Genomic DNA, 24,514 nt, shown 5'->3' with positions numbered 1-24,514 from the left:
TAAATGTTGACTGAAGACATCTTTTTACTAAGTCCTGGCGAATTGATCTGAGAAAAGCCAAGGCCCTGTGACTACTTTGAGCCTTCCAGGGTGTTGGTGGGCACCTGGGAAGGTAGGGAAAAAGGAAGTTCTCATGCATATATAACCTGAGGACCCTAGGGAGGGTCCTCACCCTCCCCCCACCAAGCTCCCACTCAATCAAAAGGCAAGAATACGGTTTGGGCTTTAAAAAGACCTTTTATAGTGTTATATATAAGCGATAACAAAAATAGAAGTTTGCGGGGGCAGGGAGGCAATGCAAAAAAAAAAAAAAAAAAGCAGAGAGGAAAAAAAAGCAGAGCAGCATTAGATGAGGTGGCACAGGTCTGGCAATCTTGCATCTTCTGAGCTGGACCGTGGACATCAGGCCTGCCTGCAGAAAGCAAAAAGAAACCAGAAGTCAAAAACCAGCTGCCAGTTCCTCCCAATTCTCCTGTATTCCCCCCCCCCCCCCCCCCAGATATTCTGAAGGTTTGGGACAGGATACTCCAAATGTCTTCCTTGCTTTTTGGACATCCACTTGCCCTGCCTTAGATTTGTGTGTCCTTTCTAAATGCCAGTCCTGCAACACTCCCCAAGCAGCCTGGCAGATTGTCCCCATGTGGCCCCACCCACGAGGGTGCAGGAAGACATTCTAAGTTCTTATGCTGCACTGCTCTAGCAGTAGGGCACAAAGGAGCCTCCCGTTTTTGCGATCGTAGACATCTTTTTGCATCTAAACTAGTACAGAAAGAACCAGAAGTCCCTTGCCTCATGCACCCCCCAAAACCATTAGCTTCAGCTACATTTGCAGAACAAAACAGACAATTCTTTTATCTACTGGAGTCTTATAAGATCTGGTTTCTGCCCTCTCTAATGTACTCAAAGACTGCTCAGGGTCACTAAGTCAGCCTAACCCTCCAAGCTCTATCAGTCTTTGCCTTAAAACTGAACCCAGGGCAACTCTCCTCCCCATCCATTTCTCTAACCCCTATTAAGTTTTTCCTGTTCACCCTTACCGGCCTGATTTTACAAGCTTACTTTTCTAAATTAGGTTCTTAATGTATTTAAAGTCTGTTTCCCAGAATGTAAGATCTATGAAGGCAGACCTCCAGTTCTGTCTTGTTCATCTTTGTGTTCCAGCACAAATCACTTAATGTTTTTCACTAAAGAATCAATCTGGGCTGAAGATGTAGCTTCAAGGGACTTCCTTCCCTAGCATACACAAAGGCCTGGGTTTGAGCCCCAAACTCTCCTCCAACTGGAAACAAACAACAACAACAACAACAAAAAATAGAAGTTGAAGTCCACCTCCTTACTCCTGGGTTTTGTATATGTGGGTTTAACTAATCTCCCTTGGGAAATCTAGTTAGAACATGGTTGCCACTGTATAAAATATGTAAGCATTGTTTCCTAATAATTATTCTCCAACAACTCAGTGTCATAACTTTGTATCAGTTACATCGCCTTAAGTATTAGACATTATCTAGAGATACAAATTAGAAATCAGCTCTACAGGAGGAGGTGGAGTTATGTGGTAGAGTGCTTGCCTAGTATTGTGAGACCCTGGGTTCTATCTTCAACAAGGTTAAAAAAAATGTACTCATTTGTTGCCATTCAAGGTAGACAACTACCTTTGCTGGTCTCTCCTTTCTTAAGTCAACTTCAGAGCAACACTGGTCTTTCCTTCTACTTGAATGTGTGAGGAGAGCTAAGATAAAGAGTGGCTAGGTTAAAGATCTTCTCACCTTTTACTTCCTATTCAAAGCTCAGGTTTTGCAGTGTTTTGTGAACTTCTTATCTAATTGCCTTGGGCTAGATTCCACTCTGTCCCCAAGGCTCTCTGAAGTCCCAGTTCTAAGCCAAAATAGGATAAATTTAAATATTTTTGAAATCATGTTCCACTTAAATATTCATGCTAATTTCATGTTGCCAGATATAGCTATTTTGATTTAAAGTTATTTAGATATTGAATAATTTTAAGCATTATTTAAAATTACATACAATGTTGTTTAAATATGAAATAAATAAATATTTTGAAAGTAGCTACTGGCTACTCAGGCGAGCCTGAGATCTGAGGATAATTGTGTCAGTCAGCCCAATCCAGGAGACTCTTAATTTTCAATTAACCACCAAAAAAGCCAGAAGTGGAGCTGTGGCTCAAGTGATAGAGTGCTAGCCTTGAGCACAAAAGCTCAGGAACAGTGCTCAGACCCCCGAGTTCAAGCCCCACGACTAGTACTGTATGTAAAATTATTCTCTCTTCAGCAAAACCCAAAGTAAAGCCAGCCACTGGGATAAACAGAAGTCTGGTGAGCAGATTGGAGAAGCAGCCAGAGTAAGGCTTTGAAATTCATGAAGGAGTGAAATGGAGAAAGGTTGCGATTCTAGGAGACTTATCCGTCTCCTAGCAATGGAAGACTTCAGCCTGGAGGAGGGAAGGCCAGGGTCTCTCAGAGCCGACTGGGGAGTCTCCATCCCAGGTACCCTTACGATCCTTTAGAGAATCTTTGGGAAACACTGCCTAAGGCAGAGAGGCAGATTTTCTTGGAAATTATGGAGTTGGCTTGGTGACAAAGGTTTGCGAATGGGGAAAACTTGGGTGGTACTGGAGAGGAGCAGTTGGGCTTTTGTAAGTATGTTTTTGGCGGTGCAACTTCTCTGCTGCTCTGGCTCTACCATTGTTAATGTGCAAGGGGTGTGAGCTTGAGCGAACCCGAACCAACGCAACTTTCCCTTCGGAAACCGCTCTCTCTCCAATCCTTGGACCACTGGTCTAACCTGAGTTCACTTAGCTGCCACTTTCAGGGGCCCCAGCAGCCGCGCGCAGGTATCGCGCGACTTCCCAATGGCCCCGCTCTTCAGCCAGGTCCACGGGCAGCCGGCCCCAGGCATCGCGCACATGCAGCTGCGCCCCGGCCCGGTGCAGCATCACCAGCGTGTCCAGGAAGCCCTCCCGGGCCGCGTCGTGCACGGGTCGGGTGAGGGTGGCGGGGTCCACCCAGTTGGGCTCTGCCCCGTGGAGCAGCAGCAGCTCTGCCACGCGGGGGTTGCCCATCATCATGACCTGTGGGGAGATGGGGGACACTGGTCAGGACAGGGTGCTGGAAATGGCTGATTCGAAAGAAGCAAATGCCCATTTCATGTTTCCGCACACAAGGAATCCCACTGTCGTCTTCTTCGCCTACACGCAGGCTACACGCGCAGGGAGGAACTGGCTTTTACTACAGACCCATTTCCTGTATATTTCCTCTCATTTTGTGAAGAAATTCTTAGGCTCTGGGATTCTGTGTAGTTTCCATGTGGATATTAGCGCAGACATGATAATGATTAAAAGGCATGTGGTGCGTGTGTTTGCACGAATTAACCTTCTCATAAAAGGTTGTGATCTTCCTGAAATGTAAAACTTATATTTTTCCAAGCATAAAATGAGAAAACGTGGCCAGTTGGTCCTAAAATTTTTTCCTGTGGTAATAACATTTCATCAAATTTTCACAGATGATCTTGGGGTGGGGGTGGGGGTGGGGGGGCAGAGAGAAGAGACAGAGGCCACAAACTTAGAGCTGTGAGAATCAGGGAAATTATAATTTTTAAACATCCTTCTTTTGCTGGGTGTTGATGGCTCATAGTCTGTAAGCCCAGCTACTTGGGAGGCCAAGGTCTGAAGATCATGGTTCCAAGCGAGCCAGGACAAGAAAGTCTAGGAGACCTTCTTCTCCAGTTAACCACTGGTAAACCGGAAATCTGTGGCTCAAAGTGGCAGAGCTCTAGCCTTCAGCCAAAAAGCTCAGGGACAATGCCCCAGCCTTGAGCTTAAGCTCCGCCACTGACAAAAAAAAAAAAAAAAAAGGAAGGAAGAAAAAATTCCTTCTTAGCGCTCCCCAAAGGAATGAATACACCATATCAATTAAGTTTAATTTCAGATGTCTAGAATTATAAATGGTTTGTTTGGTGAGATAACTACATTTGTGATAATTCAAGCAATAATAAGAAGCATAACTATCGATTCCTAACTCATCTTTGAAATAAAGTCATTTCTAAAGAAAAATGTTAAAAGAAGGCTGCAATATATTATATAATGGGTGGTGGTGGTAGGCAATTGTATTATTTGATTACATTAGCTCAAAAACAGAGACTTTCAAACAGGAATTGCTTATTTATATTATGCTCCGTGTCCCATTAAACTGAATCAAGTATTTTTTTCTACACCATGGAACAAAAATGAATTATACTATTGCGACTGAATCTTACTGAAAATGAAATTGTTTTAGTTTCTAAAAGATAACCAAGCAAAATATAATTGAACTAAATTACAAATACAGAAAGCCAGAAAAAAACTGCAATTCAGTGTCCTAATGTGATGAAACCCTTCATTTTGGTAATTGGCTTTACCTTAAAAGTTTTTCACATATTTTATGGTATAAAGAAACTGGAATGTAACCCATATTTAAACCGGAATAGCAGTCCAAAGTAAAAAAAATAGGACTCTTTAATAAATTTAATAATACATTAATTTGAATTTTCTATAAACTGATACTTGTGTCACGCAGCAATCTGGTTGAAGTTCAAAACCAAAACCATTTCCTCTTTCTTCTCCTACTAAACAAGTCAAAACTAATCATCCAATTTTTTTTCATTCATTTCAGATAAATTTTCTTTTCTTAGAATGAGAAGTAATGGTTGCCATGGGTTGTAATGCTGACTGCTGGGAAGAATTTTATTCAACTTAAAATTTTGGAAGAATTGAAAGCAAACACACCAGGTGACACAAAACCGAACGAAGGACAACAGGGAAGGAACAACACGCCTCAACAATAAGAAATTGAATTATATCCCAAATGCACACGTCAACTAAGTTTTAAAATAACAGATAGTAGAGCTACCCTCCAGAAGTTACCTAAGGGATATGTCAGGCGAGTTCGCTGGTTTTGTTCATACATTTGCCTTTTACTTACTAAATTTACCTCTAGCAGTCAAAAAGCAACTCAAGATACAGTTTCTCAATAATTTTGGTCGACATGTATTCCAATATACAAGGCAGATTTCCAACGAAATCTCCCTTATGCAGGAAGAAGACAGGTTCCAAATACATTTTTTTTTTGTATCTGAGAGCGTGGAAAACTCAATCTGACACAACAGACACAGAGAGACACAGACACAGACACAGACACGGACAGACACAGACCCCCCCCTCCACACACACACACACACACACACACACACACACACACACACACACACACACACACTGCCACCCTTGTACCTTCTTCCTTCCAAGGCTTCATAAGTACCGAGAATTCTGAGACCCCGGTTTCCAACCTCCCCACACACATCAAAAGCTCCCTCCCACCCTCCACCCCAGGAAATGGTGTCTTTTCGGGGTTGAGTCGGGGCGCTATCTGGTTGCATTTCTCCTGGGCTGACCCGATCCTCCGGGCTTTCCTACCTGAATCGGCCTGCGCCCATGACGGTTCACCGCATCGGCGGCCACCCCGGCCTCCAGCAGCGCCCGCACCTCTTCCACGCGGCCCCGGGCCGCGGCCGTGGCCAGCTGGTCTCCGGAGAGTTCCATGCTGCTCCCAACCTCGGGCTGATTTCTCCCCCCTGCACTTTCCGGCTGGCCAGCGCGGGCGACCCACCCCATCCTCCCCGCCCTCGGGTGACCACGCCGCCCACGATTGGCAGCGGCGGTCCCTCCCGACGCCCCCCCCCCCCCGCCTGACCGAGCAGGCCTGCCACCGTGGGAGGCGCTGCATGCGCAGAAAGGAACGTGACTAGGACACCCATGAATTCAGGGGTCCTCGGTGAAATCGAGGGGGGGCGGGGGTGAGGGGGGCATTCGGCCGAGCCTTGCCAGCCGCGGGCCAGGGCCAGCGATGGAAGAAGCTCCCTCCCCACCTGCGGCTCCGCCGCGCGCGCGCTTGCGCGCGGGCCGCACTCCCTCCCTCCACGCCGCGCCTTCCGGCCCCGCTGGAAAGGCTCACAGGGGTTTCTGATCTGCTTCTCTGCCGCAGCAGGGAGTCAGTTTCCCCCTGTTTCCTTCCTCCCCAGTGCCACAGCCTCTCAGTGCAAAAAAGAAAACACCCAGGAGGGTTTCTTCACTGCCCAATTTAAAGTAGGTGTTGTTGTTTAATATCAAGCGCAGTTTTTTGTTTGGTGCCAGTCCTGGGGCTTGAAACCGGGGCCTGGGCGCTGCCCCTAAGGTTCTCTTTGCTCAGGTCTAGCACTCCACCACTTGAACCACAGTGGCACTGGCTCTTTCTATGTCTGTGGTACTGAGGAATGGAGGCCCAGGGCTTCGTGCAAGCAAGGCAAGCACTCCACCACCAAGCCACCCCAAATCCAGTCCTGCTTCCTCTTTTAATCAGAAGAAAAGGCAAAGCCATTTCCCTCCCGTTGGTAGGGGCCCCATCGAAAGATCGGTATCACCGGTATGACCTCGCTTTGTTTCAAGTGACTCTTTCTCCTCCTCTACATAGCTTTCGGCACTAGGTTCACGGCAGAGGTGGTATGCCAGAAATACAACTCAGAATTCTTCTTTGGCAAGTCAGCCTGCTAGTCACTCCCTCCTGGTTGCAAAATGGAGGTCTGTCCCAGCCAGGGTTTTTCTGAAGTGTGTGTTGCCTTATATAATAAGGGCTGGCTCTTAAAGAGATGGGGGAAATTCTGCTTGTAAGCAAGTAGGAAAACACTACTGGTTGTCTTCTCGTCAGGCACAGAGAAGAAAATGCTTTGGACAGTTGTATAAAGGGAATATTATATATATATGTGTTATGTTATACTAATTAATATATTATACGTTATGTAAAGGGAAAGACCAAGAGATCACTTGAAGGCAGTACTTTCCCTTGTCCATCCTTGCATTGTATAATGAAAAGTTAGACCGAACTAGAGTATAGCAAGGAAAAAGAACTACAAATTTAAAACTGCAAATTTAAACCTCTGGTTATTGCTGTTTATGCTTTTAACAGCACACATTAAAAAATTAGATTGCTTAGATCGTGCTGGTCCGTTAAACATATGTTTCCTCTGTCTACTGTATAATCTATGCCTACTTAAATATTTCAGTCCCTGTTTGACCTGTCTTGCTGACTCAGGCTGCTTCTTTGTTTCAGAAGCAGTTCCGCAGCAAAACATGCTTTTTAAAAATAATGTCAATTAAAATGCTTATGACTGGGGCTGGGAAGGTGGCTCAGTGGTAGAGTGCTTGTCCTGCATGCATGAGGCCCTGAGTTTGATTCCTCAGTACCACATAAGCAGAAAAAGCCAGAAGTGGTCTGTGGCTCAGGCGGTAGAGCGCTAGCCTGGAGCTGAAGAGCTGAGGGACAGCGCCCAGGCCCAGAATTCAGGCCCCACGACAAAACAAAACAAAACAACAAAACAAAAACAAAAAGCCAATGGTTAGCCTTCAAATAACAAGCTAGGTAGGTATTAAATAATTATTAGGCAGTTAATAACATGTGTGTGATAGGGAATTTCATTGAAGAATGTTAAGGATAGGTTATTCTGATTAAAGCAGTTAAGTTTACTGTAAGAGATTTGTTTTATCTGTACCACATATGAAATTGAGTTTAGGATCTTTTTTTTTTTTTTTTTTTACTAAGGTTTGAACTTTACTCAGCTTTACTGCTGAACCAAACTCTAATGACTTTAAATTGACTTTGAATAAACTATTGTATAATTCTGTTGTTATCACTACTATAATTCAAAGTATAAATACAGCATAAAGAGTAACAGATAATTAGGTGGGTTTTTTTTTTTTGCATTTTCCAAATTAACTTGGGGAGATTTTTGTGCTTGTTTTTGCATGCAGATTTAATTATTTGCTTTTGAATGCTCCATATTTATTTCTTCCTTTCCTTTTTTTTTCTTTTTTCTTTTTTGGTTGTTATGCCTATTGGCATTTACATCACAGGCAAGTTGAAAAATTAAGAAGAGAAATTTTAGTCTTTTTCTAGAACAATGTCATCTAACTCACAAGGCTTTTGTCAAAGGACATTGATTCTAGGGAAGGAACTTTATATTGCTTTTAGTTTTTTTTAAATGTCATTCTTTAGATGTCATTTTTGTAAATATCATTTTCCAAGAAGCTTGAATGTAGCAGCCAGATTGAACATGTTTTAAAGTCTGGTGATAGGATCAGGTGGCATCAAAAGTTCCAGTCCATTTTAGTATAGGTGCTTCCCAGAGTGTGCTGTGGTAGGTCATAGACTGCAGCTAGCTCTGTCTTGTTTGTGCTGTTACAGGACGATTTGATCCCCATTTGGAGTGACCAGAAGAGATTAGTAAATCATTTAGGCATGTTATCTATTTCAACTTACTTTAAACCTGAAGAACATAGGACTAAACAGGTTGGATTTTTCTCTGGTCATTCCTACAAGTAAGGAAGGATGGAAAAAATCCTTATAACACTTACATAGAGCTGTCTGGGACACATTAACACTGATGCTTGAGTAAGATGGAAGGAGCAAGTTGAAGTGGATGTTGGATTGGTAAATCACAATTTCTGTTAAAAATTGGACTTAAGAGAAGAAGTAGATCAGGAAAATATGAGAATGAAAAAGAAATATGTTTTAGCTCTCAGAAATTTCCAAACTGTTAAGCACAAATGAGAATGGGGTTCGAGGCTCAATATGGGAAAGGATTAAATAATTCACATAAAGAGAATTTAAGTTTAAGTGTGGCAAGCATTTTTCTAGATGTCTTGTAATGTTTTCTAAAATGTGTGTTCACTTACATATGTATTTCTGTGTAAAGCTGAATTTGGGGGACAATTCAGCTATTGATTCCTAAATCAAGAACTTTTTCAGCTCCTATACAATGAATATCAGGCTACTGGTGAAGGAAGGAAGAAAATGGGAGATACACCATTAAAACTATTCTTTGGAGCTGGGCACCTGTGGCTCACTCCTGTAATCCTAGCTACTCAGGAGGCTGAGATCTGAAGGTCCCAGTTTGAAGCCAGTCTGGGCAGGAAAGCCTGTGAGACTTTTCTTTTTTCTTTCCTTTCCTTCCCTCCCTCCCCCTCTCTTTCTTTCCTTTCTTTCTCTATTCTTTTCTTTCTTTCTTTTTCTTTTTTGCTGTTGTTGGTTGTGGGTCTTGAACTCAGGGCCTGGGCACTGTGCCTGAGCTCATGGACAGTGCTCTATTGCTGTGAACTACAGCTCTACTTCTGGTTTTCTGTTGGTTAACTGGAGTTAAGGGTTTCTTGGATGTTCCTGCCCAGGCTGGCTTTGAACTGCAATCCTCAGGTCTCAGCATCCTGAGTAGCTAGGATTACATGCATGAGCCTCTAGTGCTGACTAGACTCTTATCTCCAATAACTACCAAAAGAGCTAGAAGTGGAACTGTAGGTCAAATGGTAAGTACTAGCTTTGAGAACAAAAGCTCTGGGCAGCACCTGAGCAGAGTTCAAGCCCTAGAACCAGTATGGCACTCATTAGGTGATGCATATGTAGAGGTTAAGTGTATTGGAAATGGCAAGACTAGGTTTTAGATATATGTACACTAACTTCATTTTTCCAGCAAAGCTAACAAAAGATTATGACACTTTTGTGCTGGAAGGTGACCCTGTTATCTATTATAAATATTGTGTGGATCCTTAATGTGAAAAATTTTCTAGTTTGTTTTAAACCTATCAGATTTCCAATGTACTCATCTATCTCAATCAGACTAATACTCCAGATGAATTTAAATATGAAGTTCAGGCCCCTGGTATTAATGAAACCGACTTCTGATTTCACTAGTCTAAAATAAGATGTTGTAGGTCAAAAAGCCATTTACTTCTAAAGTGTGTTAATGGTTATTATTATCCTGTACTTAGTTCTCCTCTTCCCTGAAAATGTCATGGTATTTTTTTAGGTATGTTCGCCTTTGTAGTTTTGAAAATGATATATTATGAAATTTAAACCTGCCTCAATTCTGATACATCATTTAAAAAGAGCCCTACTTGTTAATTCACTCAATTAGCTAAAAAAAAAAAAAAATAAGGCAGGGTATGAAGATGAGGTAGGTTAAAGAAATGGACTCTAGAATTGAACTGCCTGGGCTCAACGCTGACTTTTCTGCCTATTTATTTTCTAACTTTGAACCAGCTCAGAGCCTTGTTTTCTCATCTGTACAATCGGGGGTAATTAATAGCAAGGGCCTCACGTAGCAGATGTAGGGATTGAAGTATGCATTCCAGAAGGAAGCAGAGAGGGTGACTCACAAAGGTAGAGGAGTCTAGGGACATAGCTCAGTGGTGAAGCACTTGCTTAGCCAGAGCAGGGCCCTGTTTCCATCGTGCAAAGGAATCTTACATAGGATGGCTCAGTGAGTCAAAAGGAAGTCTAGAAGTGAATGGGATGGCAAGAAGCAGGACACTGTGGGGACTACATACTTTCCCTCCTTGGTTGTGACAGTTCAAGTATGTGGATTGAGGTAGATGAGTGTGTGCGTGCACATCCCTCCTTCCCCCCAAGGGAAAGTGCCAGGGGGAAGAAAGTGGGAGGGGAAAAAGAGGGAGGAGAGGGAGAGGGAGAGGGCGTGCTAGGTGAAGGAGAGGGAAGGTGGGGGGAAAGAGGGGGAGGGATGGAGGTCGAGGTGGGGAGAAGGGGAAGAGGCAGAGGGAGGAGAGGGAGGAAAGCTGACTGGGTCTTACAGAAGTCTCAAAGTTTCTCAAATGCAGGGAAGAAACAGAATCTGAGTCACTAGGGAAGCCACGTATTTCGCTGCAGAAGATACAGATAGATACGAGGAAGAAAAGATCAGATCAGGGAGGGAGTTGACTGACATATTTCTTTGTGCAAGTGAGGAGAGTGCCTTGTTTACAAGAGATTAAGGTAATGGGTCAGGAAGTTTAACTGCTGAAAAGTTTGGAAAGCCTACCAGACTGGGGGACACAGCTCAGCGTGGATATGAAGGAACACTTAACTACTCAACTAAAGAAAGTCTTACAATGCTGTGGAACCTCTATAGACAAGGAATAGCATACTAGTATATGTTGAATATGAATTCAATATATAAAATTCAGAAATATATTTAAGTCTGAATTTAGGTTCAGAATCTAACAAGATTGTCAAGCGTGATATTCAATCTTCTCATTTGATAGGCAAGAGGATTTTGTTAGGAAAATAAAAGAAATGAGAAATCGCTCTGGACTTGGACCAAGTGAGGGTCTTAGGTATCTAATGAACTGCTTTTTGATTGTGAAGTCCTTTGATGCTTTTTGATTGGGGGGGGGGGTCACAGATCAGTACTGGAATTCTTGATCTAATGCTTTCACTCATTGGCTCTACCACCTGAGCCATGCCTCCAATCCCTATTGATTATACTTTTAGCTTTTATATTCATAATCTTCAAAGTGGGCTTTACATCTTATGAAGTTTTTCTATCCATTAAAATAATGCACACAAAAGCTGCTTAGCTTAGCACATGCATAGCTCTTTCCATTTTTAACAGCATTATTAACAAGAAAAAATAAAGTTTGAGGTTAAAATAATATATCATTAAACTACCTCTGAGAAACACACAGAAAATTCTGTTGCTTCTGGGGCATAACTAAAACCCTGGATGTCCATGTCTGTGTTCATACTCTACAATTGAATTGTGTTCTTCAGAGAAATAGATTAGCATACATTACCCATTCTAATGAATCTAACACAGTTAAGGTATTTTTCTCAGAGTTACATGCATTTGACAGAGTAACGGAGTCAAGTGCTGGGAACCAGGCTTGAAGTTGTGGCTAGTTAAGAGCATGGATGGGTAACAACCATGATTAGTATTTGCATTTGCCTCTCTGGAGAAAGTTCTGGCCAACTGAGGTGAGTTCATGAAGGAAGCCTCCACTATAAGTATAGGGGCCAGACACTGGGTTGATGCACTCCGATAACATAATTTAGACCTGTACTTGCATAGAAAATAATTATATTTTCAGGGTCTGGATAATATTCCATAATTAAGGGGAGTTCATTAGGAAATAAGTTGTTAGAGCAAGATATATATTCAGTAGTGGATTTTTTGAGTCCAGTGGTGTTAAGCCGGGATAGTTGGTTTCTAGCAGAAGATACTAGACCAAAGAGTAAATTATTTAAAGGCAAAGAAACAGAAGAATAATTCCAGAAATCCCCTATAGTTTCACAAAGACACTAATGAAAGGAAATGACAGTCCTGGTTAATTTCTATCACCCACTTGAACAACTGACACTTTCTTCTAGCGTCAATGTCTTCCTCTATAAAGTGGGCATAATAACAACTCTCCTTTAAGAGATTGTTGTTCACCTCCAAGAAGAAAATTGTTCCTCACAAAATTCTGAGTAAAAAAGCCAAGGTTGTCTGTCAAATCTTATTTTAAAACATTTAAACAAGGAAAGAAACTCTCTCTTAATTGAAAAATGGCAAGGAAATTATTTTCCTTGAGGATAAAACATACCTTTCATAAGGAGAGATCTTTGAGAAAATAGAGCAGACCTACAAATAGATTTTTTTAAGAGAAGAAATATCTCCTTAATAGAAATATTTTTCTTAATAGAATATCTAAAAGTTTCAAGACAGAGCATGCTTCCTTCTTCTCTCAGAAGATTTCTAGAAGTTTAAAGATAGAGAATGCTTCATTTTTCTTTTTGTGATCCTCTGCTTAACTAAACCCACTGTAACACTGTTATGGTTTGCTGTAAGTAAGGCACTCTTTAAGGGACGCTACACTATTTCAGCTTCCTCAGCACTGTAGTAAAAATTATCTTCTGCTTAAGCAGTACACAAAACTCAAAATGTCTTAACTTATGATGTATAATTAATTATAGGTTACCTATAATGTTTTAACCCCAGTTTAAGTGTTAACTTATAATAGAATCTACTTATCACCCACTTACCAATATCATTTTGTGGAAAACTTATGTGTGTTAAATGTTATAAAGCAGCTTTTTATATTGTATGAAAAAAACATCTACATAGTGATTTTATTACTAAAGTATTTCCAAAGTAGACTCGATATGAACTAAAGAAGTTTCATGAAAATAATCACTCTCTTAACTTATTTTGTAAATGCATCCTGTTTAAGAAATTTCTTATGACAAATTACTTATATCTATTTATATCTATTTGTTTGGCTGACAGAACTAAAAGAGAAAAGCAGAGGCTAAGCACATATATAGGTGTGGGCATATACAGTTTCTTTCAATACATAGAAAGTACTGAGAATGAGAAGTAGCCTTATCCTAAAGAACAAAGTAAGTAACAAAGTATATGATTCAAAATGACAAACAGATACAAAAAGAAATTCATTCAAACTTACCAAGAAAACCATAATGGCTGTCACTTATTGATTGAATTCTAACTATGTGGCAGGCAGTTTTATTAAGAAGTTTTATAAGGGGATGTGGACAGAAGGGAACCTTACTGTATTGTTGGTGGGAGTGTAAACTTGTTCATCCACTTTGGAAAGTAGTATGGAGGGAGGTTCCTCAAAAGACTCCACATACAGCTCCCCTATGACCCAGCAATCCCACTTTTGGGCATTTACCCAAAAGTTTACAAACAAGACCACACTAAAGCTACCAGCACAACTATGTTTATTGCAGCACTATTTACTATAGCTAAGATGCCCCTCAGTAGATGAATGGATCAAGAAAATGTGGTATATATACACAATGGAATTCTATGCCTCCATCAGAAAGAATGACATTGCCTCATTTGTTAGGAAATGGAAAGACTTGAAAAAAAATTATATTAAGTGAAGTAAGCCAGGCCCAAAGAAACATAGGTCCCAAGGTTTCCCTTATTTGCAATATCTAGTATATGTCTGAGTCAAGCAGAAAAGGTCAGATAAGGTGATGTTAGGGAAATGAACCCTAAGATATGTATTCAAATGTATTTTTTTCTTTCATGCGATTGTTTCTAACGCATTTGTAAGATTATTTCTTTGTTGCTTTGTATGTCCCTCCCCCACAGTATAACCCCTGCTTTCACTGTATTTGATGTGGGTATAATTTGTGGAGGGGAAGGGGAAAAACAAATCGTTTAACTAGGGATACAGGTGGACCCATTGCAACAATGAGATGTACAAGTCGTTATGTGGAAAGCGAACTTTACAACTTTGGTGGGGGGGGGGGGACGGGGGGAACAGGGAGGATTGGGGGGTGGGGGGAGGATGGGAAGGGATGGGAAGGGGAAACAAAGGAGGAGGCTACAATGCTTGATAAGAAATGTACTCATTATCTTGCCTATGTAATTGTAACCCCTCTGTACAGTATTTTCACAATAAAAAAATGGGGAAAAAAGAAGTTTTATATAAATAATTTCTAATCCCAAAGCTGTCCTGTGGAATTGAAGTTATTCTCTTTCCTTTATAAAGCAGAACAAAAGTCAAGAGTGAAGAGTGCAGAGGTAATGAACTACGGGAAGATGGAGTTCAAGCTCAAGGCTCCCTGATGGCGTGTGAGAAGTCTACATTCTCTCCCTGTGATGGACATGCTTCCTGTTGACTAATTTACACCATTTGTGGTGTACCATTCAGCAATGTTTCCTTTTCTTTGAGGATTGTGCTCTGAAACAGGCTGCAGGAAGGTGATGTTCGAGGTGACGGGTTTCTGTTTCAGGAGAGAGAATAATATCTATGACATTGTTCAGTAGTAACAGAAATTTGGATCCCTAAATTCTTTCAAACACACACAATCCAGTCATCTTATTTTTCAATGACTACCTCCCCTCCCATATAGCTCACATGTGTAGAAAGAAATGAGGAAGGAACTACATAAAGAAAATGAAAAGTAGCGCCACACAGAAGTAATAAGCATAAATGTTTTGGAAGACTTTCTTTGTCTTTTTCTAATCTTCACCTTGTGAATCTTACACAATTTTAGAAGATTTTTATTCTCATTATCAGTAGAGCATTTTCCAGACTTTTCCAAGAATACTTCATAAATAGTAAAGAGGGGGCCACACTATATTCCACCAAAAAAAGTCAGAGTCTACTTAAAAATATAACTTGTCAAATAGTATTTAAGGTATCTTTAATTGCTGCTATAAATAATATTCCTCTTTAAGTACAGGAAACTTTATTTTTCCTTTTTGGCATTGCTGGGAATGTGTTGTTAAAGAAGCATTCCATCACTGAGGCCATGTCCCCAGTCCTAGAAGTAAGACTCTTAATACATATTGCAGAACTCTGATCTCCAAGAACCATCCCTTTCATTTATTTACCTAACAAGACAGAATGGGTAGTACATGCCATGTTTACCCAGTTGATAACTTCTGGGTGTGTGCGCAAAAATTTTAAACTCAGTTCTCTCCAACTTTTTTCTGTGGCTACAGCCACATACTTTGACTTGGACACATATGAGTGGTGGGGATGTGAACCATATTCTTAATCTTAATTGTGGAGGGGACACAAATGCAGTGCAGGGTCGTGGAACAATCCTACTCAGAATTCAGACATGAAACCTTCATTATGTATATACAGTCTAACTATAATGCCCAGGCTGCTCTTTAGCCCAGGGGATTCTATAGTTGGGATTAAAGCATGAGCCACTACTACTATGCCTTGGCTTAGTTTAAGTAAATTATATAAACAGTCTGAGCCTCTGCTCACTTCAGGCTTGAATTAATTATATAAACTTTCTAAGGTATTTCCTTGCCTAATTAAGGAAAATCAAATTTACCTCAGAGGGTAAATTCACAATGTGTGAATAAAAAATGTCAGCTATATAAAAATCTGGATGCATCGTAGACTTTCAATAAGTGGAAGTTGTTTGGAGAACACTCATAATATTTGCTATCATGTTATGAATCCCATATTATGTATCCCACAAAAGTTGGTTGCTCCTTTGATCCTTTTTTTTTTTTTCCTTTTATTTATTCTGGCAGGTATCTGAAGGTTTGAACATCAACCTACTTTTCCAAAGTCGTGATTATTTCATCCTTCTTTCAATTATTTTTTTCTTCTTTCAATTTTAACCCTCTAAAAACATCTGTGTAACATAACTGTCCTAGTTTTAACAGAAGAAATTATACAGAAAAATTCATTAAATCATGGGAAATGACTCTGGAGTGTATCACTGTGTTCAATCTTTCCTGCTACCCACCATTCACCACCTACCTGTATTTCACATGGAATGTACATTGGGAAAAGGAGCAAAAGATGAGAGATTGCAAATTAATTTCACCTTCTCTGAACCTTTAGGTCCAATCACCCTCTTTCATTCCTTGGTGGAGGTAAATTCTACTAAAGATACTTTGCAGCTCTTTTAAGGGCAAATTCTGAGGAAGAGTAATGTTTAATATATTTTGTCTCTGCTTTCTAAATAATTTGTCTCTACTCCTAAATAATTTCTTCAAATTCTTATTAAATTATTAGAAAAGAAAAGCTACCTACCATCAAGATATTTTTAGCAGTTTTAAAGATAACTTTAATATTTCTACCCTTCTCCATACTATTTTTATACTACAGGATTTTTAGAAAATTATTCTAGCCAAACTTATTCAAATAGAACAATTCTGAAGGACTTAAATATCTAATTACCTTCACTGCTTCCATTAGAAATTGAGATTCCTGGTTACTAAGTATTTTGATATATTAAAGACAAGTTAGTAATAAAAAAAAAAAACCTTGATTTTGTATTTCAGGAAATAGAGACTTGTGGACATTGTTTAATATGTTTTATATATTAAGTAGAGTCATACACTATAGGTCTTCAATACAGGTATAAATAAAAGAATAGGCAAATTAATCTTGAAATGTACCAGGCATTCATCTTATTATGTTGTATACATTCATTAAAATTGAAGTGAGGAATTTTGAGCTACTCTGAACGATTAAACTCAATGATTTAGGCATTTATTGTAAAAATAAACTAATATGCTTTAAGACCATGGTTTAGTTAGGCACTTTAATAATAACTAATGTGACTTGAATGACCACAGTGAATATTTACATATACTCTTTTATCTAGCTCTTATTACATGAACATTATTTATTACAACAGATGAAAAAATGGAAGCACTGGATGGTCCTAAAACCACACCAACTAGCAGCAGAGGAAATGGAATCTAATCATGTGAACACTGAAAACAACAACAACAACAACCACCATATTACTGCATGCTTTACATGGTTCCTGTGATGGTGAATAGATCTCTGGCTTATTGCTTTTGAATCAAAGTAGGAATAAGAAATTTATACTTATAAGGAGATCTCAGTTAACTTTAGGAGATTCTGTGACTTCTCAAACCTTTGAAACCTGTTATTATTATGTTCCCTTACTTTTCAACATTTTTAAATTTATTCAACTAGTAAATACTTATTGGGATATATGTGGCTGATGCTGAGTATAACAATGACTTAAGAAATGCTAAACAACTTACGGAACAATAATTAACTGGGAAAAATAGAAATGAAAGTGTGTATACATATATTACCCTAGAAGCAACCAAATTCAAAAGTGAAAATATAGTACCTAAGACAATTAAGTGAGATAATGTTTCCTGAATTGTTCTATGACTGCTGAGCTCCTTGTTTCTGAGGAGAAACAGAACTTGACTATATATTTTAGAGCAAGGTCTCAATAAATTTCCTTTAAAAACCAAATGTTAGAGTATATTCATCAAATATTTTTCATGTAAGTTACATCAAACAATTGCAAAGTTAAAAGAGTACTTTTTTTTCCCTAAAGAGAATGGAAGGTTTTTAATCCAAGATAGTCCTTGCTTTGCATATAGCTGCTGTTTCTTTAAAATTGGGTAAGAGTTACACAACTGCTGAGTCAGATGATTTGGCAAGAAAATGGTGGCATTTCAGAGAATGCAGCAAGCATAAACGTTTTCCTGATGCATCTAGCAAAGTTATTGGTATAATATCAGATATCTGGTTGCTTGAAAGCAAACAAATTCTGATCATAATTTGGAGCTATCATAAGCTGGGTTTTGTTATAAATGTACATACTCTGTGTTTTTACTGAGACACAAAGACTCACCATTTTCTTCTTTAGTGATTTACTCTGTTACAGTGACACTTCACAGAAAATATGTCTTGATTTTAAACAAATACAAGTTCAACCAGTGAAACATTTGTGCTTTGTTTTTTCTCTCTTAAATCATTTTTGGTGGTCAGGTTTATTACAAATCTAGTTGGGATAATGAAAGGAAACCTGAATTATATGATATATCTATGAGAAAGTATTGAGGTTTACTCACCTTGGGTAAACAGAGGTAAATGCATAGAGTATTTTGAAAAGGTATTATATTGTATGTGCCTTATGTGAATATTTTTGTCTGGTGCTCTTAATGGTGAAGCACCAATATATGTCTTCTCTCCCCCAAATAAATTCTTACTGTACAAATCTTATTGTAAAAATCTAAGAGACTATATATATCTACATATAATTAATGTGCATAATACATCTACATGTACACGTACATACATCTACATGTACATAACACAGCTACATATAATACATTATATAATATCTACAGATAATATATATATAATTCAAATTATTAATAAAGGGGTTTTCCATTTGGTGAATTTTTTTTCTTCTTTCAATTCAGATCCTCTTTCCTAGGATCAAAGTGTGATTGACTAGGTAACATTTAAAATCTTACCAAAAAGGACTTCAGTTTAAAAGTAAACAAAATAAGTTTTTTAAAAGCAATATTAACCGTATTTGTCAAACGTGTCCCAGCAGCAACTTATAAGATGATCAACCTCATGGGTTTATTTTAAATGAAGATTCTTATTCCCCCATGCAAAACTGCTAAAACAGATGGGGATGGGGGAGGGTGAGCTTGTAACCTTAACTATACTGCTTTTACTTCTGACTACTTGTATACTATAATTAATAAAGTAAAAGAATTTTATTTATATTTCCCTGATTGTACAATCATATCAGTTTCAATTTGCTTAAATGCATCTTTGTTCACACAATTCTGAATTTCTACAAACCCTCTTCCCCCTAAAAGAAAAGAAAAAATTTACCAAGCAGGATTGCCTGCTCAGCAGGAAAGCATTTGCCTTTCTGTGTAGGCCCCAGGTTCTATCAAAAACATTTTTCCTCCATTCCTAAATTCCTCCTCACTTTGTAATCACTTAAGTAATTTGAGATTTTGTTTTGATGGTAGGGGGGGTGGGGGAGAACCAGTTGAAGAACTAAAGTTCTTTGTGATGAAAATGTTTATATTTTCATGAACAAAGCCAATGTGTTTGTGATATAAAAATTAAACTAGAACTTAAAATCTTTTTTTAAAAAAGTGTTCTGAGGTTTGGGGGAATTTAAATCGTGTAGCCTGGATATTAAAATGTGTCCTTTATTCTTTGTGATTATGTAGTTTTGAGGAAATATGCAAATTATGTAGTTTTGTGATGCAGTAACAATGCATTTCTGAAGGTATGGAGAAGCACTGAAAAGCCCTGATATTTTCTTTAGTCCTCTTTTAGAAAGATGCTATTAGCATTTCGTAATTCCAAGCACTGTACACATGTGTGGGTTTTCTGGGCATACAATACAATGCAATGCCTTGAATTAGCACATGGTGAATCTGTTTCAGTTTGAGGTTTGAGTGTATTTTCTAGAAAGGGTAAAAAAAAACATCTTTAGAAGTAACTTACTGAATAAAACTTATTCCTGGGGTTTCTCCATCAGTTGGCTTGTGGAAGTGAATCTTGTATTGCTGTTTCATTCTTATCAATGCTTCTATTTGAAAGTTTTAACTGAGAGGGATATTTGCAATACACATAAAGTTGAGGAGACTACTGGAAAAAAAAAAAAAAACAACCCATCTGGGCCACCCACATTGTCCTGCACCCATACAAGAACGAAGAAGAGAATTTGGTCCAGGTCTCTAGCTAGTGTGGAAGGGAATGAATGACCGGGAGTCCCCTTCCTCGGTTCTTCTAAATGAGAAAGACTCCTTCCCTCAGTCCACCTCCGCTCCCCACCTCAAGCCCTCAGAGCCAAGCTGGGGGACTTGCAGATGCCTCTCACCCTCCCCCGCTCCCCTTTCCTACAAGGCGGTTGGGCACACCGGGGATCTCGCCCCCTCCGCTGCCGGGGAAGCTTCCAGCCTCTCTTCTTCTAACCCGTAGACTGCAATTACTTTGATCAAATGGCACCTGCAGAACTGGGGAAGAGGCAGGGGGTCTTGAGAAGGCTACAAAGGTGAGTCTAAGTAGATCAAGGGTCTACACTTTCCCTAGAGTATCTCACCCCAGGAAACCAGTGAAGACCTACCGGAGGAGGGCAAAGAGCATGTTAGGGAATGTGGGTAAGTAGGATGGGGTGGGGGAAATGCTTAAGCACCTCAGTGCTTCAAGATTCCTTTCTTACCTGCTGGTGCCCTTGGGATTCTGGGGGACATCTTCTGGAATACTCTAAGGTGGTGAGCCAGCCTGAAGTTGTTCCTGGGGCGGACCAGTTGGTGAGGTGGTGGGGGGCAGAGTAAAGAAGAGATCCTAGGCAAGGCCTAAGTGCTCAGAGCAGAAGCCTAGTGCAGAGGAGCTGTGGCCTCTATTTTATTTGAAAACAACTGCAGGCAATCAAGCAAAGGTTGGTTGTCTTCAGCCACAGCCCCCTCAGGCTTTCCCAGAATTGAAAGCCTGCGAGAGAGACTTCCACAATTCAGTTCACCTTTTAGCTCATCAGTCTTGTTATCATTACAGTGTGAAAGGCTTTGAGAATAGAGAAAATATGTTTACTAGTGATGGTCAAAATACTTGGGAAGCCTAAAAAATATTATGATCAGAGCAAATGCCATCCTGACCCCTCTGTCCCTGAGGAAGCCATCATACATGTAAGCATACAATAAAACACAAGCACATGTGCAGAGGGAAATAAAAAGAATTGCTTCCTGTTCAGAATTTCACTGGGGGAAAAAAAGCCTAGGTTTACAATGTCACCACTTCAAATTCTGTTAAATGTATTAAATAATCTGCAAGAAATATAACTGTCAGCCAACTATGGTGGGGTACACCTTGATAACAGCACCTGGGGGGCTTTGGCAAGAAGACTAGTTTCAGATCAGCCTGGGCTACACAGTGAGATCCTATCTCATAACAAAAGAAAGAGAAAGAAAGAAAGAGGAGTGTGTGAGAAAGGAGAAAAAGAAAGAAAAGAAAGCAAGATGGAAAGGGAGAAAGAAAGAAAAGATGAAAGAAAAGAAAATATAACTAATATTGTAGAAAAGAGCTGCACTACTATTTAACATAGTGCTACAATTTCCAGCAATTTTCAATTTCTTGAAAATACAGACTATATGGACTATTTACCTATCTGTACTGATCCTTCTTAGAATCTCTGAGTGAAGCCTAGATTGAGAATAATTGAGTGAAAGCGAACATGTTCATACTTAATGCACTGTTTCAAAGTTGTTTTTCTTGCCTGTGAGGCTATTTATAAAGTGCACTAGTAGGCACTTTTTGGCTAATAAATACAGGCAACACTGTGGTTAGACATGTGAAAATTTTTAGTATTATAATTTTATGTTTAGAAAAAAACACCCATTATTCACCTAATTTAAACTGCAAAAATATTTTCTATCAGCAGCAGATAGAGGTCCTACGATATTTGGGCACAGAGATTCAGTTTTGGTTTGGCCTAGAGTGTGTTAGTTAGTACATGGTGATAAGTAAAAATTTGTCTTAGACACTTTGCATTAGTGAAAAGGTTCAGCCAAATGTTCAGTTTTGCTGTAAAAAGATGTGTGTGTTTTTAAAAGATGAGCTATGTCACTTTCTTATATTTTAAAATGGCTTACTAGTCATGAGTAATGGATAATATGTAGTAACAAGTAAGATATTATATAAAGCAGAGTAGGCTATATTGTGTGTATGTGAGGTTCAGAGTATATATTTTAAAATTCAACAGTCCTCAAAGAAGGAAATTGGACAAGAAGTTTCAGTTTACACACAGTGCCAGCTAGGATCTGGGCCACATTGCGATTAATAGGTTGTGCTTTTATAGGTAGACTCTATGATAATAAAGAAAAAAAACAAAACAACCAGGATTTTCCAAATAACTTCACAATAAAAATGTGACCATTGTATATCAATTTGGAAGTAACAAATTGACATGCAATGTATCAGGTTTGTGTAGATAAAAAAGTAGTGATGCAGATAATAATGCAGGTTTTATGTTTATATGTATGTGGACATTAAACATATGGCCTCTGGCCTGCTAAGCTACATTCCCCAATCTAATGTGGAATTTTATTGTACACATGTCTAGTCATAAAATGAAGACATAATATACGAGTTTGCTAAAACGTTAAAAACATTAAACAATGATGGCTTACATAACTGCATTAATATTAAATTATTAATCCAAGCAACATGTAACCACTTGTATCAAGGAATTGTATGAATCCCAATATAATCAGTAAAATATATCCTTCTAAATCAAGATAGCCATAGAGGAAATACATAAACAGTGAAATATATAATTACATATTTATATAATTAACATCTCAGATGTTTATGGGTGTAATTTCATGCAAAATGTTTGGAAATTGCACATATTTTCAAGACATCTCTTCTATCCAAGCCATCTATATGTTCTTTTATTATACTTGTTGAAAACAGGACCTTTTACAATGTACGTCTAAATAACTTTACACATGATTACTACAAATTGATTTATACTTAAACAACAGGAAATTAATTATTTCTTTCAGGAAACTTATTTTTATATTTTTCATATTCCACAATAAATACACTATAAAATGCTGTTTTATACTGCTGAAATTAAAAAAAACATAATTATAGTATTTGCATATATTATTATATTCAAACTTACACATTAGTGGCTAAAGCTTTGCTGATACTCAAAAACTGCCCTGAGAAGATCTTTGAATGCTTTCAAGTCAACTAAAATGAAATCTAAAAAGCCATTAAATCCTTTGTAAATTCCTTCTAATAAAAAGAACTGTCATAATAATAATAATAATATGAAAATATGAAGTGTCCGCTTATTGTAAACCTTCTAGACGTTTCTCTAACCGAACTCTCCCCCCCCCCATAGTTTTAACTGGTTTGCCTTTCCACATCAAGACAATTAATGGTGCTATAAAAACATGTCTTCCTCCACCGGCCTTTGTTTTTTGGAGCTGTGTGTTCTCAAGGAAGTGATGCCACTAAGAAAGGTTACCAAAATGAGGCCTTAATATTTTAATACTCAGCATCTAAGTTGTAATTGTGATTCTGCATTTTATAACTCTATATATGTTTCAATTTTTCTGGTGAGAGGAAATCACACAACCGAGTAAAGATGAGTCCAGTATGTATAAGGACAAAAAAATCTATCAGATTCTATTTTTCAAGAAGTAGGCCTCATTTTTAAAGTTATGTTAATTTGTGGTGGGAGATGATTAATATATGATCAAGTATAAGTCCCCAGGGCCAGCACTGTAACCCAGTCATCTATGAACTATAGGAGCAAGGGTCCGCAACAGTTTTTATAACTTAGGCCCAGCAAGAGTCGGCTGCTTTCCTTTATCCAGAAAAGCCTTCTGTTGGCTTTAGAAGCCCCTGAAAACAAGAAATTTTCTCCTGGTAGAACTTAATGATCCTTGATGAGCGTATTTCAGGAAGTCACATTGCGTGCATGCCCTACCTCGTGTCCTCCATACTACTTACTCCTGGAAGGAGGGTGGAGTGGGGAACAAAAAAGAGAGAGAGGGAGAGAGAGGTGGGCGTGTAGAAAACTGTTAGCATTAATCTTCCCCAGGTCGAAATAGAATGATCTAGAAATATACCTCACTGTGTGTGTGGTGGTGTGTGTGTGTGTGTGTGTGTGTGTGTGCGTGCGCGCGCACACGTGTGCTCTAACTTCCACCTAGGGAATTCAGGAGCCACGTATTTCAGAGGTGAGATTAGAAGCTGTTGGTTTCCCTTGAAGTTTCACAAGGTTGAGGTTGGTGAAGGGGGGAGGGGTGGTTCCACGATCTATGTATAGTGAGAATCGGGGTCTCGAAGTGATTAATTCCCATTAAGGAAAAGGTGTCCATCTCTATCTCCCCCCCCCCCCCCAAGTCCTCCCTTCCAAATCACCTCCACCTTGTTCCAGATGATTCCTGTCTGCATTCGATCGCACCAAACAAAATCATCCAAGTGCCCTTCTGCCCGGGAGGTGGTGAGGGCCTTTCCTACCTGGTCTTCTAGGATGCGGCTGCCGCCTTCTGCGCTGGCTCCTGGCTAGCATCAACAGGAGGGCCACCACGGCCCGCGCCCTGGGCGCTGCCCCCTCACCCGCGGCCCGCGGAACCTGCACCACGAAAGTCCTCACTCGCGGTGGGCCGCCAGCGCGCCAAATCCGGACCGTCACCAAAAATCTGCGAACCATACTCTCGTCACCCACGCCAGCTTGAGCTCCACCGCTTCTGCACCGCCCTTCGGCGGCACCGTCCCTACCCCACGAGTTGCAGCCAACTGGGACCCACACGCCGCCCCCCGCCCATCTCCGCCCCGCAAGCGCGCACCCGCGTGCTCTGCGCGCGCCCTTCCTCCCCGTCACTCCTCCCTCCCTCCCCCCCC

General features: G+C 39.7%; 1 protein-coding gene and 1 long non-coding RNA gene across 2 annotated transcripts; both read right to left on the bottom strand.

The window, feature by feature from the left end:
* Window positions 1-217: 217 nt before the first annotated feature.
* LOC122118979 (cyclin-dependent kinase inhibitor 2A-like) lies at window positions 218-5,615 on the bottom strand. The gene is made up of 3 exons (XM_042692953.1): window positions 5,465-5,615; window positions 2,800-3,085; window positions 218-412 (listed from the first exon to the last, which is right to left on the bottom strand). The coding sequence occupies exons 1-2, from the start codon at window positions 5,588-5,590 to the stop codon at window positions 2,810-2,812; spliced, it is 402 nt and encodes a 133-aa protein (XP_042548887.1). The 5' UTR covers window positions 5,591-5,615; the 3' UTR covers window positions 218-412; window positions 2,800-2,809.
* Window positions 5,616-14,275: 8,660 nt separating this feature from the next.
* LOC122118980 lies at window positions 14,276-20,400 on the bottom strand. The gene is made up of 3 exons (XR_006149481.1): window positions 20,316-20,400; window positions 19,598-19,699; window positions 14,276-14,585 (listed from the first exon to the last, which is right to left on the bottom strand). It is a non-coding gene; the product is annotated as an uncharacterized LOC122118980 (long non-coding RNA).
* Window positions 20,401-24,514: the final 4,114 nt, after the last annotated feature.

Source organism: Dipodomys spectabilis, unplaced genomic scaffold (assembly GCF_019054845.1).
Source record: "Dipodomys spectabilis isolate Male_0828 unplaced genomic scaffold, ASM1905484v1 ptg000158l, whole genome shotgun sequence".
In the NCBI taxonomy this organism is placed as follows: Eukaryota; Metazoa; Chordata; class Mammalia; order Rodentia; family Heteromyidae; genus Dipodomys; species Dipodomys spectabilis.
The sequence above is the reverse complement of the archived record's forward strand: the minus strand, read 5'-3'. Positions and strand labels throughout refer to the sequence as shown.